At 39.9% G+C, this 24,582-nt stretch overlaps 2 protein-coding genes across 2 annotated transcripts in view; both read left to right on the top strand.

Moving 5' to 3' along the window:
* The first annotated feature begins 4,017 nt into the window (after positions 1–4,017).
* ECT8 (evolutionarily conserved C-terminal region 8) lies at positions 4,018–11,339 on the top strand. Its single transcript, XM_089146729.1, is given in 10 exon segments — positions 4,018–4,496; positions 5,316–5,380; positions 5,556–5,709; positions 5,801–5,877; positions 7,907–8,365; positions 8,479–9,006; positions 9,115–9,327; positions 9,438–9,593; positions 9,752–9,806; positions 9,809–11,339. Coding segments are annotated over 10 exon segments (1,860 nt in total). The 5' UTR covers positions 4,018–4,459; the 3' UTR covers positions 9,925–11,339.
* Positions 11,340–14,510: 3,171 nt separating this feature from the next.
* The window catches only part of CEST (death domain associated protein), a 32,007-nt gene continuing 21,935 nt past the window's right edge, over positions 14,511–24,582 (top strand). Inside the window, exons 1-4 of the mRNA XM_089146728.1 lie at positions 14,511–15,069; positions 15,269–15,313; positions 15,535–15,648; positions 17,181–17,261. Coding sequence (XP_089002854.1) covers positions 14,779–15,069; positions 15,269–15,313; positions 15,535–15,648; positions 17,181–17,261 — 531 coding nt within the window. The 5' untranslated portion in view covers positions 14,511–14,778. The remainder of the gene's footprint in view (positions 15,070–15,268; positions 15,314–15,534; positions 15,649–17,180; positions 17,262–24,582) is intronic.

Here is a 24,582-nt window from a genome sequence, read left to right as displayed (position 1 = left end):
TGGGAAGGATAATGGGTCAAAACCACTACTGTTGGGTTGCTGGAATAATTTCGTATGATGAAACTAATGCTACCTTCTTTGATTGGGCATTAAAAGATGCATCAGTGTTTAATTTGAAGGATCCTAATGGCGGAGGCTCCCAGTGCCTTTCTTCCTGTGGTGTTAATCGAATTGTCGAGAATGTTAATTTCTAATCAAAGTGAAAACCAAATGCGAAATCAAAACCTTAGCAAACAAATATCACACCAAACGTGTGTCTTAGAGCCTAGAGGAAGCTGCAAGTAGAAGGTTTATAATAATGTAACTTTTTTTGTATGTATTTTCTGCTATATTAATGCTTTTATAAAATTGCCCAGTTATATGAAAAGGTCACACCCGGCTCTCATAGATCTCCTTATAAAAAAAAAATCACCCCAATCCCCTAGGGTTGCTTTAGTCCAACATCTCATTGTATAAGCTTAATTGTTTATCAAAGATAGAAATTATATAAGGTGAAGAGTTTGAATTTTCTTCTACATGTACAAAGTAGTTATCCCCATATAATATGAGGGATATCCCAAGACAATAAATGAAAAGTGTAGACACTCAAAAAATAGTCCGAATTGGCAACTGACTCCATTAGTTGGTTAGTGAAAAAAGACAAATATACCCTTAGTTGCATTGCTATTTATCCTATAGTATAAAAAAAAATGACAAACGTGGAGAGGATAAGGAATACATGGAGGAACAAATAAGATGAAGTTTACAATTTAAGTTTACTAAGGGCAAACATTGTAATGTCACAATAGGTTCAAGGCAACCTATGAATTATGAAATTACTAAACCATGACTTAATGGAGTATATTATTATGCAAATTTAAGAGAGATTTTGGGAGGTCATTGCCAATTAGACATATTTTGGGGATATTTATGCTTTTCATCAATTATCTTGCGATGTCACCAAAATTAAAAGAAAAAAAAAAGTAATTAATTTCATATATAGACATCGCTAGTTCTCTTTACTTCGAGAAGACTATAGTTAAAGGTCTCCAATAGGTTTGGCAATTAGAAAAGTCAAGAGTTTAGCATAATGATCGTCTTCTGTAAAGATTTTTGGGCATTAAATACTTCTCAACAAGGGCAAAACATGCTTAGGACATGTATCGTAATGGGTTAGAGAACTATTTTTTGCATTCTATCACTATCATGACATGGAAAACAATCAAAATGCATTTGACAGATTTGGTTGATTTATGGATTTTAGAAAACGAACCGGTTCAATTATCGTGGTAGACAAAACGTTTTGCAAAACAACTTTGACATGTTTCGTAGTTTTCAATATCAAGAGGCAACTCTTATTGGAAACGGAAAAGTTAAATTTCCTACACACATGGTTGAACTCCTTCCCATTCTCACAAAAAAAATATATGTATAATAATAATAAAGTAATTAACACAAAATATAAAGGTATACATATTAAAGACTTTAAACAATAGACAATTACTGATGTCCCCCAAACTATAGCATAATTATTATCTTATCATCTTTAAACTTTTAAATTACTAATTTAACCTTATAATTTGTTTGAAATTACTAATGTTTGCTACTATTAAGTTCTATTAATTTACTCATCTCATCCGGATCTGATTCTTTGAAATATTAAAGGAGAATAATATAAGGGCAAAATCAGTATTTCATATTTGAAATGAGGATAATTCTGTATTTTGGCTTTTCAATTCTAATAATGAAGGGAAAATTGATATTACAGATTTAACCTTATTAGCCTCTTAACACGTTAGAAGTGAGAGGCAATAGTTATATTAATAATTAAGCCATCAAACATGGGGGCAACTATAATTATCTTTTCTTTTCTTTTTTCCTTTTTCGGTAGTTTAGATACTAAAGTATCATTTATTATATTAGTCTTCAGAAAGAAATAAATAAATAAATAAATAAATATAAATATATATATATATATATATATATATATATATATGGACTTACTTTATATATGTATTAATGGCATATTTTATCTTAAAACGGTTATTTTTTTTTTTTTTTAATTTACAAAGAGGCTTTATTAAGTAAGGGGATGGGATATTAATAAGCCTCTGCAAGTGTCAAACCTAGTACCTCTTCACTAAGAGGTATTGGTTTCACCACTAAAAGAGCTCTGGGTTGGCATTATGGGATTTTCAGAACTTTGAAAACAACTAAGGAGCGTTTGATAAAATGGGTCGTTCTTTAGTTTTATATGAATTTGACTAATTTTCGTGTTTGATAAGGTTTTTTACAAAATAACTTTCACTTGTATTGTTGTCTAAAAACTAAAAAGCATGCCTCAAAATTATGTACAAAAAGGGATACTCAACCTAAATTTCATTCACACACGCCATTTAACTCATTCCTACCTCCATAAGCAAATTGGAAAATTAAAGAAAAAAAAAGTCCAAACTTCTTAATACAATTTTTACCAAATAGTCAAAATTGTTCCTAGACCACCATTATTTGATAAAAATGTTACAAAACAATTATCGGAAAGAACATTGTTCTCATCAAAGATCGTTGTTGAAGGCGCACTTAGATGTTTTGCAAGTTACATCCCAGTCCCTATATTCGAGTCGATTTATTCTTTAAAAACAAAATCATGACCCTATTTATGAAATGGTTTAGGCCAGTTATCTTGGTCCTTAAAAGATAATGAGAAAACATCAATAAGTAAAATAAATGTACTAAAAGCCATTTACAAAATGCACACTCGTGCAGTACAAATATTTCAAACCCAAGGAGTTAGCTTAGTTGATAAAAATCAACACTAAAATTGTGGTAACCCCCAGGATCCTAACCCGAAACCCTAATTGTAGGTCTGGAAATCTGAGCATCTAGGGGGAAGAAGTTATAGCCCATTCGACTTGAAACCCATGGTTTGACACCAAAACCCATGTATTTGAGAGATGAAGATGATGGTATTGCCATTTTGTTGTAAACTCGATGAAGATCTAATAAGAATCCGGATGGTTCTAGCAAGTGGATTTCCACCTCACAAGTGAAAGAGTTGAGAGATGTCATTTAACCAGGTAATAACACTTATAATGCTCCCAAAGCATGTATTAGTTTTAAGGACCAGCTAGGGAGGCAATCCACCCTTGTACTACAGAGTACTAGGTGGTAATCATTCTAGGCGTTCAACTGGCCAATCAATCACCACTCCTAGCCGGTTGATTGGTCATGTGTGGGCATTATCGAGATTTTAACCTCTGAAAACACTATTTAAAGCATATTTTTCATTATTATTATATTCCTAACAGCAAAGAGGCCTGGAAAACGTCAGAAAACACCTGGAGAGGCAAGAGAATGCATCTTTTGCGGAGAAAACCACATGACATCATTAGATTCGGATATTTAAGGTAAGAAAACTAACTCAATTATTTTATCTTCTATTAGTCTATTATTTGTAGGAGTTATTTAGAGGGAAGCCTTTAGTGGAAGTTGGATTTGATTGGAAAATCATTATTTTTTGTCAATCCCAATCAGATCACTCCAAAGGAATAAGATCTATACTAATATTGTAATTACCTCTGGGTTTCCTAACCTCGAAACCTAAATTTCAGGTTTGAGCACTTGAAGCTCTATTCGAAAGAAGCTGTGGGCCATCCATATTTGAAGCCCGTGTTTTGACTCCAGAGCCCATGGATATGGATAGTGTTGGCGAAGAATTTGTCTAATTGGGAATTAGAAGTGTTTGTGCCCGAGGAATCTAGGGCGCCACTACTGCATCCCCTTTTCGGTTACCAAAAAAAAGATAAAAATAAAAGACCTGGTGTGTGGTGGAGAGTCAAGAATCAGGAATGTATGTAGACCAATACGTAGACCGTAGTTAACTCAGGACTTTAATCGGACGGATAACTAAGCTGCGCCTTTACAAATGCGTAGCGATATAAACCGTCAAATATCTGACTAATGAATGATGTGGACTACTCTACACCGTTCTTTACTTATTTGACTTTCTAGCTTTTAATATCTGGTTTTCTCCCTCCTCTTCGGCCACTCCCATCCAACCGATAATCCCTTTGTCGTTTTTTTTCTTTTCTTTTCCCGGCGTGAAGATTCCCACCTCCCCTCCAGTTTTATGGTTGTGGCCGTCGTCGTAGACGCAGCTTTTTGTTTTCCTGCGCATTGAAGGCGGCGTTTGGGACGGCAGATCTGTCGTCAAAGTCTGCGAGTATTTGTTGCTCTTTTTCAAATTTTCAAGCGGCGAGCTGTTTTGTGGCGGTACACGGGCGGTGTTCCGACCGATCTGTTCTTACGGTTAATTCATTATTTGTCGTAACTATCAAGCGGCTTGCTTTCTTTGGGTACCTTTTAGGTTCAGGCCTTCAAAAGAGATTTTGCTGTAGAGTTTCAAGGACTTGCTGTGCCGTCTTTCGAGCTGGAGGGAGGAAACCAGGGATTCTTTTGTGGTGATTTCTGGTGTGAAGTTATGGCTGCAGAGACACAGGTCACACAGGATGAGAAACGTATCCTTCACTCGTTTGATTCCCCTTGCCTCCATCCATGTCACTCAAGGCTGCTGTTTATGTAACTCCAACTTTCGTATGTGGTGTCAATTTTGGCTCTCTTGACGATTCAGTTGTTTCTTTTTGACTATATAGAGATTAAATTTATGCTGGACATGAAAATCTTAACTTACTGATTTCTCTTCCTGTTTTTGTTGTTGGATTCTCCAACCAACCCCCCAAAAAAAAAAAAAAAACTCTCCATTTACTGAGATCTATGTTATTTTCCTTTTGAATTTAAGTGTGCTGCTATTTTGCCCCTGGAAGCTATTCCGTGCTTTACTCCCGGCTCGTTTCGTAGGCACTGTTAGTTGTTCATCTTGTTTCGCTTTAGAACTTATTTGTTCAGAGTTACAGTATTGATTTAGGGTTTAGTTGAGATTTTCTAGTCCTCAAGTCTACATAGCTTTACATTTCCCTTAATTTGAGTGACGGTGATATTTTTTTGATTTCATTTGTGAGCTTATTGATTTCTGGGAAGTGGTTATGAACTTGGTTCAGTGATCATTCCGGATCTGTATGTAGTGAGATGGTCTTACCTTTGAACTGCACCCTAATTGTTCATATATTGTTCTGATAAGATGTTTCCGTGAAAGGTTGACTGTCGAGGCATGTCAACCATCTGGATGCACGTTTGTTTTGGCTGAATTTGCATTCCTGCCACTATCATAGGAATGGAGGTGGTGGGGTTTTTTTTTTCTCCTTTAAAGGAGCTGCTCAAGTGCTGTTTGAACATTGACAAAATACATATAATTTGGAAACTTAACTTGATTTTACCAGCTCTAGAAGACTTGATGAGGAATCTTAAAGTTGATGCTTTCCCTAAAGTCGGTGATCCCAATCTGGTACTCCCATCTGGTTGCCCTGTATCCCCTATTTATTTCCTAGATATGACCTTTTTGTTAAGGATTTATTTTATGATATTATTTTTCCATGATGAAAGATCTTCCCTGAACACACCTCTCTTTTTCTTTCAATTTTTCCCGTTTTAAAATTGATGTGGTTGATATTTGCCTGTAGGCTTCTCCAAAGCATGGAAATCCCTTCGATGAAACATCTTGTATTTCCTCTGGAGATGCAACAAGCAGTGTGAAGGAGAATGATGTGGATCACGAGTCTGTGATGGCTGAGCCGCCCATGTATACTGGGAACTATTATGGGTATTACTACCCAGGTAATTTAGAAATTTAACCTGCTGTCCCGTGCTACTGTACTGACCTTGAGGGGAATATCTTTTTTTCATCCTAATGGTAGTGCGTTCACAGGCTATGAAGGTTCTCTGGGAGAATGGGACGATCAAGGATACCTTATTGGCTCTGATGGATTGGAGATTCAATATCCTGTAAGTAATTGAAGTTTTCTTATTACTTGACATGGAGTAGATGTTGCTGCCATGGATGTATCTCAGACACCGTTGTTTGAATAATGCTTGATTCTTTTTCTTTCTGAAATTTATAGTTATTCTAGCTACAATCCTTTTTTTTTTTTTTTTGGGGGGGGGTTGAAAAGTCTCCTATACTGAGTTTTAGTCGTGTGGTGTAAGTTCCATGTGAACATAGAGTTGATCATTCATTGGCAAGATCTTATAGTTTTTGGTGGGTAGGCGATCTGATTCTTATCCAGTACCAGGTTTGGCTAGGAATGATGTAGTCCCCTGACCATGATGCTTGAAACCATGTGGAGAATGTTCTGAACCTAATAAAGGAGTTGGGATTATATGGAGTTGTTTGCTGAGGTAGAACTGCATATGGAACAATGAGCATGCATTTAACTGATTTATTTATTTATTTTTCAAAGAACTATACTTATTTTATTGTTCTCGTCTGTTATTTTTATTGGAGTTTTTAAATTTTAGGATAGCTGGGGTTGCAGTCATTCTATATGTTTTTGCTGGAAACCTTTTCAGGGACATGTACCAAAATTTTATTGGTCTTCTCTTGAGTTGTGTGATTGTGCATATGAGCACCAATCAAATGTGTTGGAGCTATACATGCTGTCTTATACTGCTTTTTCCTATTGAATTCGGATCCCTCTAATCTCTGTGGGTGCATCGGCACAGGCTTTGGTCAATCTTTTCTTCTGAGATGCATCAACCTGTTACGTGTTACATGTGCAGAAAAAATGTTGGAAGTTACTTCGTGATTAATTTTTTGTATGCTGATCCACACAGAGATCCATATACCAAAAGGGGGTGGTGCTAGCAAGAACGTTTTGCCCTGTCTGTGTGTGTTTATCTATTTCTCATGCAAAAACACACTGCCCTTTTGGTGGTAGAGGTTAGGAATTGATTCAATTGAGTATCATATTGTTTATTCTATGGAAGTCTGACAAGCAAGAGAAGTATACCCAAATTTTGGGTATTACTCAGTCTGTGTATGTGTATCTCATATGCAAAAAGACATTGCCCTATTTGGTAGTATAGGATAGGAATTGATTCAATTGAATATCTTATTATCTATTCTATGGAAGTCTGATGACCATGGGAAGTATACGCAAATTGGTTATAACGATCATGGAGTACGGGCCCATAAGTTGTTTGAAGACCTCTGTTTACAAGATATTTTAGAACATCATATCATGCTAAATAACTGATAGTTTTGTTTATTTGGAATTTTTAGTTCATTTTAATTTGAGAATCATGATACTGCTTTGCGACATCTTATGGAACTTCTAGTTATGCTATCTACATGAAGATAGTGATAACTATTGATGACTGAAAAAATTCTGTATGTATCAAATGTAATATTTGTTGAGATACAAATGTCAAAATAATTGCCTTTGATGAAAGTGTTTGTGGGATGTTTTTCTCTTCATTGAATTTAGAGCAAATTGCACTGGCACCCCAAAATGGAGGCCTTAAAGCACTGACACCCAACTTTATGTTTAAAAAGCACAGAGACCCCAAAATTGGATTTTCATTGGATATATTTGTCTAATTTTTCATTGAAAACAGTTAAATAATTGTTTATTTAAAAAAATATCCCTATAATAAACAGTGTCTGAAAGGTTTTCAGTGAAAAATTGGACAAATATATCCAATAAAAATCCAATTTTGGGGTCTCTGTGCTTCTTAAACATAAAGTGGGGTGTCAGTGTTTTAAGGCCTCTATTTTGGGGTGCCAGTGCAATTTGCTCTTGAATTTATGTTTGTCTCTAGTGACAACCTGCTGTAAAAATTAATGGCATACAATGGTAATGAAAAATCTTACAAATATGCAAGGAAATAGAGTTTACCTGTTTGGATGGCTCTTTTACCAATGTTGTTTAGCGCTTGTCTTCAAACACTTGAATGTTATAGTTGGTATTCTACTAAATGTTTTAATTAATTTGTATGATTACTGGATATTTCTTTATATATTTTCTTTCTTCAGGCGATTCAGGCTGATAATGGATCTCTGATGTACTACATGCAAGGGTATCAGCCTGGTTACATTCCTTACAATCCATACTTCCCTGGAGCTACATTTAGCATTGATGGACTGTATTATAGTCAACAGCAATACTTTCCGAGCCCCACTTTCCCACAACCCATTGGTGGACCTGGATATTTCCCAACCCCACTGCCTTATGGATCAGAGGTTGTGCCCTCGTGCATCTGGGATCCTTCTGTTATGGTAGAGGATGTGGCTCATGGCAATGGCTATGGTGGAGTTCCAACCATTCCCGACTCAAAACATAATTTCTCTGCCCAGAGACAAAACATTGCTCTCTCGCCGAAAGTTCTGACAGCTTCTAAGTCTAATAATCCATCAGAAGTGAAGGGCTCCTCACCATTGCTGGATGTGTCATCAGGTCCCGGTGCACTTAACCAATCAAAGCCTGCAAATAAGGTTTTGTTCTATTTCATGGTTTATTTTCTGGTGACCATGTGATGTCTCTTTTTTTGTATGTGTTTGGTGAAATGTACCAATTTACTGAGCTTATAGTGTGCTTCTATTCTCAGGCATCTTCAGTTCTGGCCAAGGGCTACTTCCCCATTACGAAGTTTCCATTCTCAAATCAGGGTAAAGGTGGTTTCTTATATCCCAACAGTCCTGTTAATTTGAAAACCAGTGGGCGGGGATGGGGTGGCGGTGAAAAGATGAAAGGAAGAGGTAAGATTAATGGAATCAGTGATCTTGATTTACTGAACGAACAAAACCGTGGTCCTAGGACAACCAATGCCAAAGGAGCTTTGATTCCTGAAGTTGACCTGACTGGATCTCTTGTTGATGGTGAAAGTGATGGTAACTCCACAACTGCTGTGGTCAGGAGGGATGAATACAATCTTCCTGATTTTCCGACCAAATATGATCATGCTTTGTTCTTTGTCATTAAATCTTACAGTGAAGATGACGTTCATAAGAGCATCAAGTATAATGTGTGGGCAAGTACACCAAATGGAAATAAGAGGCTTGATAGTACTTTTCAAGATGCGCAGGCAAGAACTGCAGAGAAAGGCAGCAAGTGTCCAGTTTTCCTTTTCTTCTCGGTATGCATTATGTTAATGGGATGCAGAAGCTGCTTCTTCCTCTTTTTTGTTTTTTGCCTTCTCTTTTGAACTATTAATTTATCACATATTTTTCTCCCGTTGGTGTAGGTAAATGCAAGTGGTCTGTTCTGTGGAGTAGCTGAAATGATTGGCAGGGTAGACTTCAATAAAAACATGGACTTTTGGCAGCAGGACAAGTGGAGTGGTTATTTCCCGGTCAAGTGGCACATTATTAAAGATGTTCCAAATGCTCACTTCCGGCACATAATACTTGAGAATAATGACAATAAGCCTGTAACTAATAGCAGGGACACACAAGAGGTGAGAAAAAAAATATAGAATTTGGTACAAAATGAATTGAACTTGAACCATGGGTACACTTTTATCTAATACTTTTGTTCTTTGTGGTTGCAATTCTTCTGTCTACTCAGGTTAAATTTTCTCAAGGCATTGAAATGTTGAGCATCTGTAAGAACCATTCACAGATGACGTCAATATTGGATGACTTTGGTTTTTATGAGAGTCGCCAGAAAGCATTGCAAGACAAGAGGGCTAGGCCACCTACTCCACGTTGGAATCACGTGCAGGTAATCTTTGCTTTCAAATTTAAGTTTTGTTGATAGGCGAGTTTGACTTGGGTCTAACCACTAATTATATGATAGTATCAATCAAAATAATAGTACCATTAGTTCTCCTCTGGTAGTTTCGCACTGGCTGATTATAAGTGATGGCTTTGTTACTGTAGAAGCCTGAGGAAGAATTAATGCAAGTGTCCGGTATTCAAGTGGTTGAGCTTAGCTCCGACAAGAAAAAAGTAGTCTGGGAAGACAACAAAGTGAAGGGATGAAAAAGGAGGCTGATGATGAGTGGAGGCATATGGGAACAATGCTGAATGATATTAGCAGGCCCCAAGGATGATGATGCCATGCCCTCCAGAAGGCGGGAGAAAGGCAAAAAAGGAAAGGGTGAATCGGTGGTAGAAATGTTTGTTACAGGCGCTAGCTTGCAGCTACCAGAAGATTTATATGATTCATACGTCCTCTCCTTGAGGTCTCTTTTGTATCATTAATAAACAAAGTAGGAGAAAAAAATTACATGAAGAAAGGCCCCAAAAAAAAAAAAAAAAGGGAAAATGGAAAAAAAACCGGGGGTGGGATGTGCTTGTGCTGAGAAAGCTGTGCGCCAACAAAAGAATTGCAGAGAGAGCTGTTGTTAAATTGCATTGTCTCCTTCAGATTTTGCTGCTTTTGCTCGGGAGTTTGGCTTTCTTGGGGCATCTTGTACTGGGTGAGGGAAGGGTGACAGATCCTAGAGGTGCTTTAGGTTGATTTTTTTTTTCGTTTTCTGTTTTCTTATGCTTTGATTTTGTAATTTTTTCTATTTTTTACCCCCCGCCCCCCGGCCCACTCTTAATTTTCTCTTCCTGCTTATCTTGGGGTGATTGTTGTGGTCTTGTGTAGGTGGTGTGGCCCATTGTGCGACCCTTGTGGCCATATCCTCCTGTTCCCCTTCCCTTTTGGGTTTCTGAGGATTTCTTTGTTCATCTTTGGTAAGTGGAAAGTATAAAGGAAAGAAATATGTAGAGAAGAAATGCCGAGCATATTTCCTGTTTTATTCATGGATTGTCTTGTCACTACGGTGTCCCCACAAAGGGTTAACGTTGCTGCTGCCTGAGCCATCAAAATAGGTGTCGTATTAGTCTTATGGGATGAAATGGTGCACTTTTTGTAGCTTCGTGGAGGGTGCACTGAGATTTGGATTTGATCGGACCCCTGCGGTGGGAGCGAGATGGTGGCAGCTGACGTTATCAGGTGGGCACACTCGAGCTTCAGGGAGGTTATGTATGTTGCAGTTGTTGAGGGCCAGAGGCTGATGATGATGTTTCAAAGGCATGAAGAAGAAGGAAGCACGGGGCCGGTATCAAAGTGTGAAGTTGAATTATGGCGGCGAGGAAGGCTGTTACGTTTTTCCCTTGGCTCGCCTCTGCACTTTTTGCCGACTACATCCTCGATTTGAATGAGGATTCCATTCCAAGAGATGCATTGGGCAAGGACAAGAAGGGTAACCTAGGGACTTCCTCTTCCGGGTGGGAGGTAAGAGGTTAGAGCCTTAGAGCCTTAGAGGTACCAAGGTAACTGAAACGTCAGCATCAGGCAAGTCGTATCGGTTTGTGCCACGATCGACAGCAACACGTACCTAATCGATATAGAGCAGCTGATGTGAGCATAAAACTTTTGGGACATCCCGTAGAATTTTTATTTTATTGGGTGGAATCCGATGGAACTTATTGACACTTGACAGTATTGAGTTTGTATCTGTCTTTTCATGGGCTCTTTTTCTCTTTTTCGCTTTTTCTCTTTTTCGTTACTCTGTTTTTTTTTTCTTTCTTCCTCCTCTCTCTCATTAGAAGCGCACTCACTCAGTGCAGGGGGTGCGGCAATCGTGTACTTCACTGATCAATCGGTGCAGTCGTGAGCTTGTGGAGGGGGCATTCGTATCAACATAGCTTTACGTTTAGAATATTGGAATCGTGTACTCCACTGTGCGTACTTATTTATTTATTTATTCCTGGTTGCCTGCCTCCACTGTGTGTAGTTGGGACTTGGGAGGGGGCTTGTGAAGGCAAATTCGGATGAACAAAGCTTCTTTTTTTTTTTGGGTAGAACAAAGCATGTCTTTTTAAAGTCTCTGAGAAGAGATCTTGCAATGCAATCAGACAGCAGCAGAATATCAGATGGTGATTTATTATATTCAGGTGGGCATGCGGCATTTTACCCGACCAAAAAAGAGAGGTAGGGATGCATGCGGCATGGCTACCACTCCTGCTATGCAGTCGGCGTTGACCAACAAGATAGCATCCCAGATTTGAGGGTAAAGTTATTATTTCCCATGCTTATTTTATTAAGATGTATGAATTTTTTTTGTATGATTCGAATTGAGTCTGGATCAGCTCTCCCGACGGCTCCTCCTACACTTCCTGACCACAAATATCAGTGGGGCCCATGGTGAAAAACACTTTTTGAAAAAATAAATTTTTTTTTTCCACCAGTGAGGCCCACAGTTTTTGTGGTCAGGAAGCCATGGGGGAGCACAGATATCCCCCATGGGGAGAAGATCCGGATTCGAATTGGTGTATATCAAAGTATGGACGAGACCAATATCCCCTCGATATTTGACAGTCTCCCAATCACTATCGAGATCAAGGTGGACACGATATATATATATATATATATCGGACGGACTGACGGAGGCATGTTTGATGCCACTCTGACTAGGGCCCATAGGCCCAAGAATAATTGGATAGAGGAAGGAAAGGTGTAGAGGGAATGGAAGATTCATCGACCTCCTTTGACTTTATGCCTCTAAAATCTAAATAGAGGTTGCCACCTACCATACTAGAAGCACATCTACATTTCACATGATATTTCAGGCCTCAAAGATTTATATATATATATATATATATATATATATATATATATATATAAAAATATATATATATATATATATATATATATATATATATATATATATATATATATATATAAAAGACCAGGACGGCTCTGCTAGACTAAGCCGGCAATTCCAGGGCCAGACAAATAGTGCTCGTCAGCTGAAACGATGTACTCAGATAACGGCAGGCAGTGCAGGCATAACTCGATGACAAGCCTAGTTGCCCAGCGACTTTTAGTAAAGCCAGTGGCCTTTAGGGGATTTGAAATATCTCCTCTCGGGCGTCTCCTCCCAATGTTAATTTCAGCAATAAATGCCTCAAGGCTTGTGCAATGACAAGAGACAGCTTGGATGCTCCACATTTGCTCTAAGACTGCCATGGGTACCGTGACACCACTTTTTGTCTCCTTAACCAAGGAGCGATGTGACATCAGGCCGATACTTGAGTCGACTCTTTGATTGCAAGAGGTACTAACAGCTACCTTGAGAACTACGGTTGCCAGAAGACAATTTCACCATGGCACAGAGGCCATCTCAAGCAAGGAAGGGTCACAGGTTCGTTATAAATAGAGGTGGCACTCCCAGGTAAAGGTAGAGCTTCTCCAACCATTACTCTCCTTCATAACTACATGAAAACATTCCCACCATGAATCCTGAGCATTTACTCTTCGAACATTGATTCTCAGCTTCTTCTTTAAGGATTAACTTAATCATTGGAGGTGGTTTCCCGTCCCAAGAGGCGGCCCACTCTCACCTTTGTTCTAATTTTAAGAGGCTAAGGAGAACCAGGTCTGAAGAGAGCCCGAACCATTCGAGTAAGCTGATCTTCCCCCAACAATATATAACATACATTTTGTCTTGGTTGTCCTATTTGATTGAACTACTTGCCGTTAGGTTAATCATCAATTTGTGGAATTTGTAAGTGCCTTTTCTTAATTAGTTCTCTTCTTGTGAAAGAGAAAATAAAGAATACTTCTATTGAAGTAAAACAAATTATTATTTACCTTGTTAGATGAGTACATAATCATAGGATTAAATTATTTAGAAAGTTGATTCCCAAATAGTGGTCCCAAACAAATAAAGGAGTTGGACATCAAACTACTCTTAATTATGAGGGGATATTAAATATACCCCCTAAAAAAATATGGGACATTAATATCTTTAATGCGATAACTACCAACTTGTAAATCAATAAAACTAAGTTTTGGAGATGGGCAAGCCATGGGAATCTATGAACGTATATATATATATATATATATATATATATATATATATATATATATATATATATATATATACTTCTCATGTCAAAATAACGGAATGTGATTCTAAAATAAAGCTTCCAAGTGGTTAACAACTTGTGAGAATCTATCAGCTCTCCACTAGACTAGGTCACCAATATATATCAGGCCGAAGTGAACCTCTGATGGGCCTGGCTTGTTTTCATTCTACGTATGTCATTGTATTACCTAATGGGCTTGACTGGGCTCATTCGCCAAAATGGGCTTTCGTTTGGCCAGTATAAATGCAACTCGGACAAAGAAGGCTAGGGGTTTGAAGCCCAGGTCCATCAGTCAGCCCCATTTTAAAATACTTCCCCATTCCCTATTTAAGGAGTTTTTTTTTTTTTAAATTTTTGTTATTTTTCTTCTTCTTGTTTTATTAATCTTGGTTACACATATCACTTAACCAAGGATTGCGTGCGCTCCTATCAGAAGAGGAAAGAGCCCTTAGGAATCTGCTACATAATTGAATTTTCTTGGAATCCAGTAAAAAGTACAGGAAGGAAAAGAAGAAAATAAGAATAGAATGTCTCGTATCGGAGGAGCAGCTCCACCAAACTGGTGGTATACAAAACTCCTCACAAAAATTATAGAAATTTCCATCATGCTTTTGGGTTTATGGACAATGGGAAGGCGATCTCTCATTCCGGAGCTGAAATAGGCTCACTTCATTATTTTCTTTTCTAGAGGTATGCTCATATGTTATCCATCTAAATATAAATATAAATGGGCCCAATCAGAAGAAGTCCAGCCTCAGAGTCCAAAGCCACGGATGGAAGGATGTTGCACATTGGAATTATTGTGGATAAGGCGTAGTAGTAACTAGTAACAGAAGAACGACCTTAGCTTTTGCAGCAACCGAAAAGAATTATTACAGAACTGGGAAGAAAGAAATCGTCATCTCTTTCTCAACTTCAACTCTGCCTCTCCGTTTTGCGGTTGGCATTTCCCCGTTAAAAAGCAGAGTTGTTGTTAGTTTAACAGTTTCAGCGGTCGAAATCACAAGGGACTTTCTGGCCTCTTCTCACCGGTCCCGGCCATGGCTCTGCGCCAGCCATGTCTATCCACATCCTCATCATCCTTAGAAAACATTATGCCCCTCTTCCGCAACCACCATCACCATCACCATCGGTGCTCCTACAGACCCCCCACTGCAACTTCAATTTCCACTGCTCAGCTCCTCTGCCGCCGCCAGACCAGAACAAGGGGACCTATTTTTGTGGGCAAAGGAGAGACTGAGTTGCAGGTGTCAAACTCAGACACCCAAGTCGAGCAGCAAGAAGAAGACCCAACTCCTGAAGACCTCGAATGTGTTGGCCAGATCCAAAGAGTTATTCTCCTCCTTTCTCCTCTTCTTCTTACTAGACTACCTTTATTTACAATCGTATAGCTACCTACTAATTTATGTACACACACTATATGAACAATGTTCTTTACTTACTTAAATTTTTTTTATTCTTTTTCTGCTCCTGAAATGCATTTTCTTTGAAGTCATTCACTTCACTGTTTTGTTGCTTCTCTTGGTGTAGGTGTTGAACCTTCTCAAAAAAAACAGAGACATGATATTCAGTGAGGTGGGCATTTAGACTAAAAATTATAGTTACATGGTTTGGTGTTATTTTCTGTCAGAACTTTAAGCTCTTCTTCCTTCTGCATAGTTTATTATTCTGGTGAGCTGTGGTACAGTGCTTATTTTATTGCTATCGTGCCCCTGCTAAGCTTTCCAACTATTTTATTGTTCGAATGAGTTGACCCTTGTGGCTGTAATTGCTAATTCTTATGTTCCTTTTTGAAGGTTAAACTAACGGTCATGATTGAGGATCCAAGAGAAGTTGAGAGGAGAAGACTACTTGGCATAGAAGATTCTGAAGCGCCTACTAGGGATGATTTAGTGGCTGCTCTGGAAGACGTATGTGTATTAATTTTGTTATGATCTCCCTTTTTCATGCCTGAACTTGTAGCTATTGCAGGACAATCATGTAAAACCTTGAGGTGGTAGTTGAAACCCATTGGACGACAGGAGAATGGAGTGAATTCAAAAGATCATTAGGTTATTTCGGTTCATCATCATGCTGTATTAAGCATGAGCTTCCTTCTCTGTGCATGCTTACTGCTGTACCATCCACACAAAGAGGGAAAATGAACGTGGAAACTAAGGTTTTGAATTAAAATAAGTGACCCATCTTTTTCTCTGGCCAACGCTAGCCAATTGTACAAGAACTTGTCCTATTGTTTCATTGATTTTAGACACAATATAGAATATATAATTGAAAATCATGTGAACTCTTATGCCACATTGTATTTTCGATGTTCATTTTCTTGTAGAAGCACTCATGTTGTAAAATGGTTAGGATCCTGGCCCCCACTCCCCCACTCTCAAAAAAACAAAAAGAGAGAGAGATCCAAGATTGACAAGCTCCAACATACTTTAGTGGTGACCATAATGATATGTAATGGAAGCAGAGGGTCTGAGCCCATCACTGATCTCCTTCTCAGTGGTGGTAGTGGTGCAAAGCCACACTGGGCATATGGTACCACCCGACCCAATGACGCACCCTTTTACCCTGTTGGAGCATTAGTTGTTTGCATCTTGTTCTCTTGTAAAGTAAGAGGGAGATTCGGAGATTTTTGACTTAGGATTTTGGGTGAGAGTTTAACAATTCACGAAGGAACCATTTCCTAGTACTTATTTTGTTGAAGATTATTACTTGATGAAGAAATGTAGAATTATAGCCATCTCAAGGGAATGCATTTGGTATTGGAGAGAGATTCTAGGCATAAAATAATGATTCAAATATAAAGTAACTGCAAAGCTTATTTCCTTTTGAGAGTCATTGATCTCTGGGGTCACAGAGTAGTTTTCTGTCAAATGGTAGGGTTATCCTATTTGACTAGGTTTTGGGGGCCTTTGCTTTGTTGCCTCCTAGAGAAGTGTTAAATACTGGATATGCTGAAGGTGTAGAACTGGCAAGAAGGAAAAAACTGTTAATTTATTTTCCCTTTATGCTGTTACTGTCGTATTATATTAAGGTTGTACATGTATGCCCTTTAGCTAGACCTAACTTTTTTCTAGACAATTATATTTTCATATAGTTTTCTCTGGATGATGGTGCTTTTTGGGTTTTGTATGGAGAGGTGGAGAGGAATAGAATGATCCTTGATGCTAAATGAAGGGTGGTTCACTAGATTTATTTAATCAGTGTAAGTTTGTCATACGTTAGAACATTATGATGTCCCATTAATGTGTTAGCAAGACCTGATGACACCTTGGTATTCCTATGTACTATCTATAGAAAATGGATGTATCTCATGAAAAGTGATCATAGAACTTACTAATTAATAATGATTCTGAGATACTTTAATTTTTGCATCCAAGGATGAAATGTCACCTCATTATTAGGTCTGCTTCGAATGTGTTGTGTGACTGCCATATTTGTCCAGGTGAATGAAGGAAGAGTTCCTAAAAACCGTGTTGCTCTTCGGATGCTTGCTGAGGAAATGACCAATTGGCCCAGCCTTGAGGTATTCTTGTGATCCAGTCTCAGGTTTATTACTTATTTTAAGTTAATTCGTCTAATTTTTGTGATTATTTAAATCTATTTGAATTTGTTGTTTTTAGTGTTTTGTTTCACCTTTTTACTATGTGTGTGTTATAACATTCAGTTCCTGTTGTAGCCTCAAATGATGGAGAATATTAGACATTTTCAAGAAATATTAAGAATTGTATATTTATTGTCCTCTTATAACTAATAAGTAATACTAATAACCATATAAAATAACCATGTATTCATACTGCATCCCAAATTCTAATCTAGCTACCAAAATCCATTTTCAAAATCCAAGAACCTCGTAATTGGCAAATGAAAGTTGCCAAGTTCTTATAGGAATCATATGTTTCATATTTCCTAGGATTGTCTTAAATGCTGCGACCTAAAGTATCTCACATATCATTACATTCCATTTTGAAAAATCTGTTGGCTTATTTTTCCTATTAGTTCTTGATCAGTCTATTGTTGGAGATGGAAATTTGGCAGTATTCATAAAGGATGTTCTCCTTATAATACTTGAACCTTCTTACAAGGGAAGCTTTTTGATCGGTAGTCCAAAGTTCAAGCTTGGATATCGAAAAGAATCATCATTTAATTATGACTTCAGGGTTTCTATAGTTGTTCCTTGTTTTTTTTTTTGGATGAAAAAATATATATATTAAAACTGGAAAAGGAGAACAAGGTCTCTAATTAGGAGACCGAAAAGAAGAGCTTAGGCCCCAGGAGACAACAATAAGCCTGTTCCTTGGGGTATCATCAACAGGGGGTGGGGCAAAGCTAACAACCTAGAAGATACATCAAAAGATGGCATTCAAAATCCTATCTATTGAGAGGGATTTGGAGGTCCATCTTCGAAGATTGTGCTTCCACCAAAGGTGATGGATTAAGGCACAAAACACTAGCTTACCAATCCAATCGCAAATGGAAGAGCCTGAAAAATTTCTCAAAATCCAAGACCAATCTCGGAAGAATCCATAGGATTGCCTCGAACGGGGCCAAATGGAGGCTATGGTTTTTCCCCAGATAGATCTGGAGAAGGGGCAAGAAAAGAAAAGGTGCTTAAGGTTCTCCAACCCATTCCGTTATTAGGGATGTGGCGGCTAATAAGGAAGGATTGGGTGGGAAGGGCTTGGATGAGGGCTCTCCAAAGGGTAAGGGAATGATGGAGAATGTAACCTTTGAACCAAACCAATGGGGGGAAGGGGGCTTGGGATTATGAGGTCTGAGGAGGTTCCAAGCTGATGAAGTGGTGAAGGATTTGGAGGGGGAAGGGAGTCAGATGATGAGGTCTCTAGTGGAGCTGGTGATAGGGGGAAGAGATTCCCAAACCTGTGTGAGAATGGGGAGGGGGGAAGGAATCTAGGACCCATTTGAGATGAAGTTGACAAGGGGGTGGACTTGGGATACGGGTGTCATAGACGATATGTGGACCAAAGTGGTTATAGAGAATGCCCATCGGATGCCACGGATCAAGCCTGGAGGAGATGGAGGAGCCAGAGGAGATGGAGGTGGAAATAATAGAGATGGCGTGGGGTTGGAGCAAGAGAATTTTCCTCCAAACCCATAATGGATTGGAGGGCATTGGAACAGTCCAGAGGGAGTCCGATCGGAGATGAAAGGAGTAGACCCATCTTACTCAGATAGAATCATGCTTTGAGGCAATTTTTCAAATGAGTTTGAGGAGGCAGGCATGGTTAACATCAGTGATCAGGCAGATTCCCCGGCCACCTTCAGAGGTAGGCGGCAGATGGAAGACCAACTGATTGGGCGAATGAAACGGGTGGAGTCCTGCCCTTTCCAAAGGAAGGCATAGAATAAAGATTCCATCGCGTGGATAGTGGACTTGGGAATGGAGAAGATCCTGCACCAATAGAGATAGGTGGACTGAAGCATTGAGCATATCAGGACCGTTCTCCTTGCAAAGGATAGGAGCTTACCTTTCCAAAGTTGCAGCTCCTTTCGGATATTGTCAAGCATCGGGAGACAGTGGTTACGAGTGAGTTTACCGGGGATGAGTGGGAGACCCAAGTAAACCACAGGGAAGGAGCCAAGCCTGAATCCCGCGAGCTAGACAAGAGAGGCTTAGAGCTGATCAGGGACACTAGAGAGAAAAATGGTTGACTTGTTGAGATTGACCCAAAGACCCGAGAGGGTTGAGTGGATAGAGGAGATGGATTGGTGGTCGACTTTAGAGAAAATCATGAGATCATCAGCAAAAGCAAGATGAGTGAGGTTGAGGGACTTGACCTTGGGGATGGGGGAAATGAGGAGTTGGTCAGTCTTGGCTTGAAGGATACGGGAAAGGACCTCTTAAGGCGAGGGAGAGGAGATAAAGAGAAAGGGGGCAGCCTTGGCGGATCCCAACACGGGAGGGGAAGAAACTAGCCGAGGAGCCGTTGGCTAAGATGGAGAATCGGGGGGACAAGATATAGGTATTGATCCAGTGGATGAAAGGGGGAGGGAAACCCATGGAGAAGAGAACATCACTAATGAAATCCCAGCGAATAGAGTCAAAAGCTTTATGAAGATCAACTTTGAGGAGCGCAGTTGGGGAGTGAGAGGATCTGTCAAAGCCCCGGACAATCTTCGCACGAAGGAGAATGTTATCCACAATGCTACGGCTTGAGATAAAAGCCGATTGATTCGGGCTCACTAGGGATGTAAGTGCCTTTTTGAGCCTATTTGCTAGGATTTTAGAGATGAATTTATATAGGAGGTTATAGAGGGAGATGGGCCCGAAGTCAGAGAGGGAAGAGGCACCTGGCTTCTTGGGGATGAGACAGAGGAAAGTTTAATTAATGGAGGAAAGCTGGGAGGGGTTAAGGAAGAAGCTGCAGATGGCATGGACAAGATCATTCGTAATGAAATCCCAGGTGGCAAGGAAAAAACCCATACTGAAGCCATCAGGACCCAGTGCCTTATTGGGTTTATGGGAGTGGATGGCAAGAAGGATTTCTTCAGAGGAGGGAATGGCGCAGAGAGAAGAGAAGGTAGAGGGATTGATGAATTTGTTAATGAGGTTGGGGGGAGGGGGGGGGATGAGGAGGTGGATGGGGGGGGGGAGAGAAGGTTGGAGAAGAAGGAGACGATCTCAGCCTTGATGCTGGCCGGATCAGAGATGCAGGTGCCATTACTGGAAATGAGAGAGGGGATGGTATTGAAGTTATTCTGGGCTTTGAGGGATCGGTGGAAAAAGGCAGTGTTGGAGTCCCCTAGCTTGAGCCATTTGATTATGGCTTTCTAATGGAGGAAGCTTTCTTCCTCGGAGAGCAGGGAAGAAAGCTCAGAGGAGAGGGACTTTTCCTCCTCAGCAAGAGCGGGGCAAGAGGGGTCATTTTGAAGGAGGGATTGGGTGAGTTGAAGGCTAGAGCGGCAAGAAGAGACTCTATCAGAGACATTGCCGAAGGTAGAGGAGTTCCAAGAGTGGAGGGCTTCTTTGGTGTTGTGAAGCCGATGGGCGAAAGCGACTAGAGGAAAAGAGTAACAGTGGACAAGCTTTGACCATGCTTCTATAGTTGTTCCTTGTGTTATCATGTGGCTGCCTCAGAATTGTAAGTCAATGAGACTAAACTCAGGCCCTTTAGTTTGTTGTCCATATGCCATTTTTGTTTCGTGTCCATAGCGAGCATTGCTAAGTTATTTATGTATTATACTAAGGTGAACTAATTAGAAGATTTTGGAAGAAATTTAATTAGAGAACTTTGGTACTTAGAAAATGGTTGTTGTCTGCTAATGGTTTGGAACTTTGGATAGGCTTGTGGTACATGAACGTATAGCCCCTGATGCTCACCCACATTGCCTAGTTCAAACGCCGAATCTTGTGGCAAAACTTGGTCTATCAGGCTTTTGTTAACTGCCTTCCACTGCAGTCTGTCCTCATCCATCACCAGATCACTGTCTCTCCTTTATGTTGCCTTTGCTGGAACCCAATGGAGGATATCGACTATCTTTTCTTTGCTACCCCCTTCCATTTGGAAAGTAGTCCTAGGAAAATGTTGGCCAAGGAGTTGTAGGATTCTTCTCTTCCAAAGAGAAAGGAGGGCTTGGGAAGGATACTGAGAATCTGGATTCTTCTGGTTCCCCATAATAGTATAAGCTCTTGTCTGAAACTTGCGGAAGACAAAGTTCCATTTATAAACTGTCAAACCTGAATATAGGTTACCAATATGTGTCTCTTGCTTAGGGAAGTGGAGAAGGCTTACCACTTGTCTAAATTTTGTGTGATCTCAAGATGTGTGGCCTCATTTTCTATGCTTTGGGAGGCCTTGGATCAGGCTGCAAGAACTGTGAGGTCTTTGAAGTAGTGTACCTACCTCTCGGTTTTCACAACTTATGACAAGCTGCATGCATAACAGCCAAGTTGATTAGAAAATTGTACCTCTTCATTTTTGTGACTTTTTGGAGAGAAGGCCTTTGAAGTGCAGGCAGATAAATAATGTGCACAAAGATTTTTTTCATCTATTATGAATTGGGGAATTAATGACTAGAGAATATGCTGAAGTGAGTAGAAGTGCTACAAGTAGAATTTGGTGAAGTGGGTTGGGGGGGGGGCGGGAGAAAAAAGGGGGGCAAAATACCGCAAAGAGGGGGATATGTCGCCATGTCGCTGGGGGGCGACATGACACCCCCCAGCGACACCGACATCGCGAGAAGTCGGTCGATAAATCGCCGACTTCTCGCGATAAAAGGGCGAATTTTGCCCGAATTTTTTTTAATTTCTCTCTCTTCTCTCTCTTCTCCAGAGCTTCTCTCTCTCATTTTTCGCACTTTTCACTATATTTTCGTCCGATCTTCGACATCTACGGGTACATCTTGCTTCCTTGTTGCCGGATATCACGTTGTTTCTGTCGAATCAGTAGCCGTTTCGCATAGATCTGAGAGTTTTTTCGTCAAACAGGTAACCATTCTTATCCAAGTAATTTTTCACAAAATGCATGCTATATGATGTTGGATGATTTTGAAATTAATATATGTTGAATACCATGTGCCGATCTACGATTTCACGGAGTCGGAATTTTTTTCCGCAAAGTATTTTATTTTTTTATTTTTGTGGGTAAAAAATGATATTTTGATTATCTTGTATGATTACTTTTTAAGTGATACAGTGGTTGTATGATGATAGAAAAAACATATGTGGAACTCCGTGAGCCGATCTACGGACTCACGGAGTCGAAATATTTTTTGACCCAAAAATAAGTTATTTTATTTTTCAAAAAATATCCTGATATTAATAAAAATATCAATAATTATGAAAAATGCAAAAAATAGGGGAAAATGGGGGGAAATGTTTTGAAAATTATGGAATAATTATATAAGTATTTTTCAATTGTTGGTTGTGTTGCCCATGTGGCTTCATCGCCGGTTTTGATATGGGCAACTATTTTTATAATTATATCATACATGCAATATTCATAATTTCATATATGATTGTTTATATGTGTATAAACAATTATAATGATGTTGTTATTTGTTAATATTATTTGAATGCAACAGTCATCATGTCTGCTGGTGGGAGTCAGAGGGGAACTGGGTCTTCCCAGGGTGGACGGGGACAGGGACAGGGACAGGGTCGGGGGTGGTCGGGGACAACTCCGAGAGATCAGCAGATAGGAGGGAGGATTGACCCAAAGCATGGCAATATTGTACGGCTATTGATGGAGACAAAAATAAAACCGAGTGTAATTTTTGTCACAAAAGAATATACTCGGGTGGCATCGGTAGGTTCAAGGGTCACATCACTTTGGGAGTTCAAAGGATGTGACTAAATGCACAGAGGCCCATCTAGATGTAATCAAGTTACTCGAGGATTTACAAAAACAAAAGGGGAAGAAGAAAGATGATCGGAGGAAAGTCAACGAGAGCACTAGATGATGCGGTGCGGGGACCGTCATCATATGTGGATGATTCGGATGATGATAGGGATGTTGATCCCGTTGATGTGGACGAGAGATCGGGGAGGAGAGGGATATGCGGCGGGCCATGGCGAGAGAGCAGACGATTGCACCATCGGGGAGCGGGGATATGGCCGAGCTAGAGCTACGGGAGCTGGTCCATCTCTAGGCCTACGGGGGCTAGACCTTCCGATTCTGGGGGGAGGGGTGGTGTATTTGGCATGTTTGGCGGATCACGGAGTCGGCGGGCCCCTCATACATCGGGTTCGGACCGTTCGGTGCCACTACCACGGCAACCATCCGATTATCCACGCCGTCCGGACCCGACCATGGAGCGGGATCCCGATACATTCGGGAGAAAAGGGGCCAAGCAGCCCAAGATATCCGGTGCATGGAAAGGTATGGCAAAGAAGGTAAAGAAAGCAATGTCAAAGTGGATTTATTACAATCACATCCCAAAGCAAACACAACACGAGGGTCCATACTATACGAATATGATTGATACTATTGCAGCGGCAGGCCCTCGGATATAGTGGTCCCAACCCTACGAGTTGATGACCACCCTCCTTCAAGAGGAGAAGCAAGAGCTGCAGGAGTATATTGATAATATGAAACCCTTTTGGGATACTTATGGATGCACCATCATGTCCGATGGATGGACCGGCCCGACGAGAAAGTCCATCATCAACTTCATGGTATACCGTGATTGGAGAACCTGTCTTCTTGAAATCGGTGGATGCTATCGGTCATACGAAAGACCACAGATATATTATGGGTCTCCTGCAGGATGTGATCGACCAGGTTGGTAGGAAAAATGTGGTGCAAATTGTCACCGACAATGGCTCCAACTATAAGAAGGCCGGTGAAGTGTTGATGGCTTCACCGATTATAACCTTATGTGGGCACCTTGTGTTGCACATTCAATTGACCTAATGCTGAAGGACATTGGAAAAATCAGCATTGTCCACAACACCGTTGAGAGTGCAAGACAGGTAACCAACTTCATCTACAATCATAACGTTGCTTTGGCAATGATGCGGAGATCATGTGGAGGTGAGTTGGTGCGACTGGTCCGACAAGATTTGCGACAAATTTCGTCGCCTTGAGCAAAGCATGCAAGATAAGAAGTCGGGCCTCGGATCCATGTTTGCATCGCAGAGTGGTTTGATTGGGCTTGATCCAAGTAAGATAACTATCTACTATTTCATCTTATAAATTATTATATTTATATTATGAGTTTATGATTATCTTGTATGATATTTATTGTCTATTGACTTAATGAGTTTGTGATAATTCAGCACGACCAATGGGCGCGCCGCACAAGACACAATATCATCCGATGATTTACGGAGATGTGTTATCGTAGTGTTGCGGACCATAGATCCTATAGTAAAGGTCTTGCGT

The sequence above is a fragment of the Hakea prostrata genome, chromosome 2, assembly GCF_041222555.1.
Source record: "Hakea prostrata isolate BN-2017 chromosome 2, UWA_Hpros_2, whole genome shotgun sequence".
Lineage (NCBI taxonomy): Eukaryota > Viridiplantae > Streptophyta > Magnoliopsida > Proteales > Proteaceae > Hakea > Hakea prostrata.
Note: the sequence above shows the minus strand (reverse complement) of the source record. Positions and strands in the feature narration are given on the sequence as shown.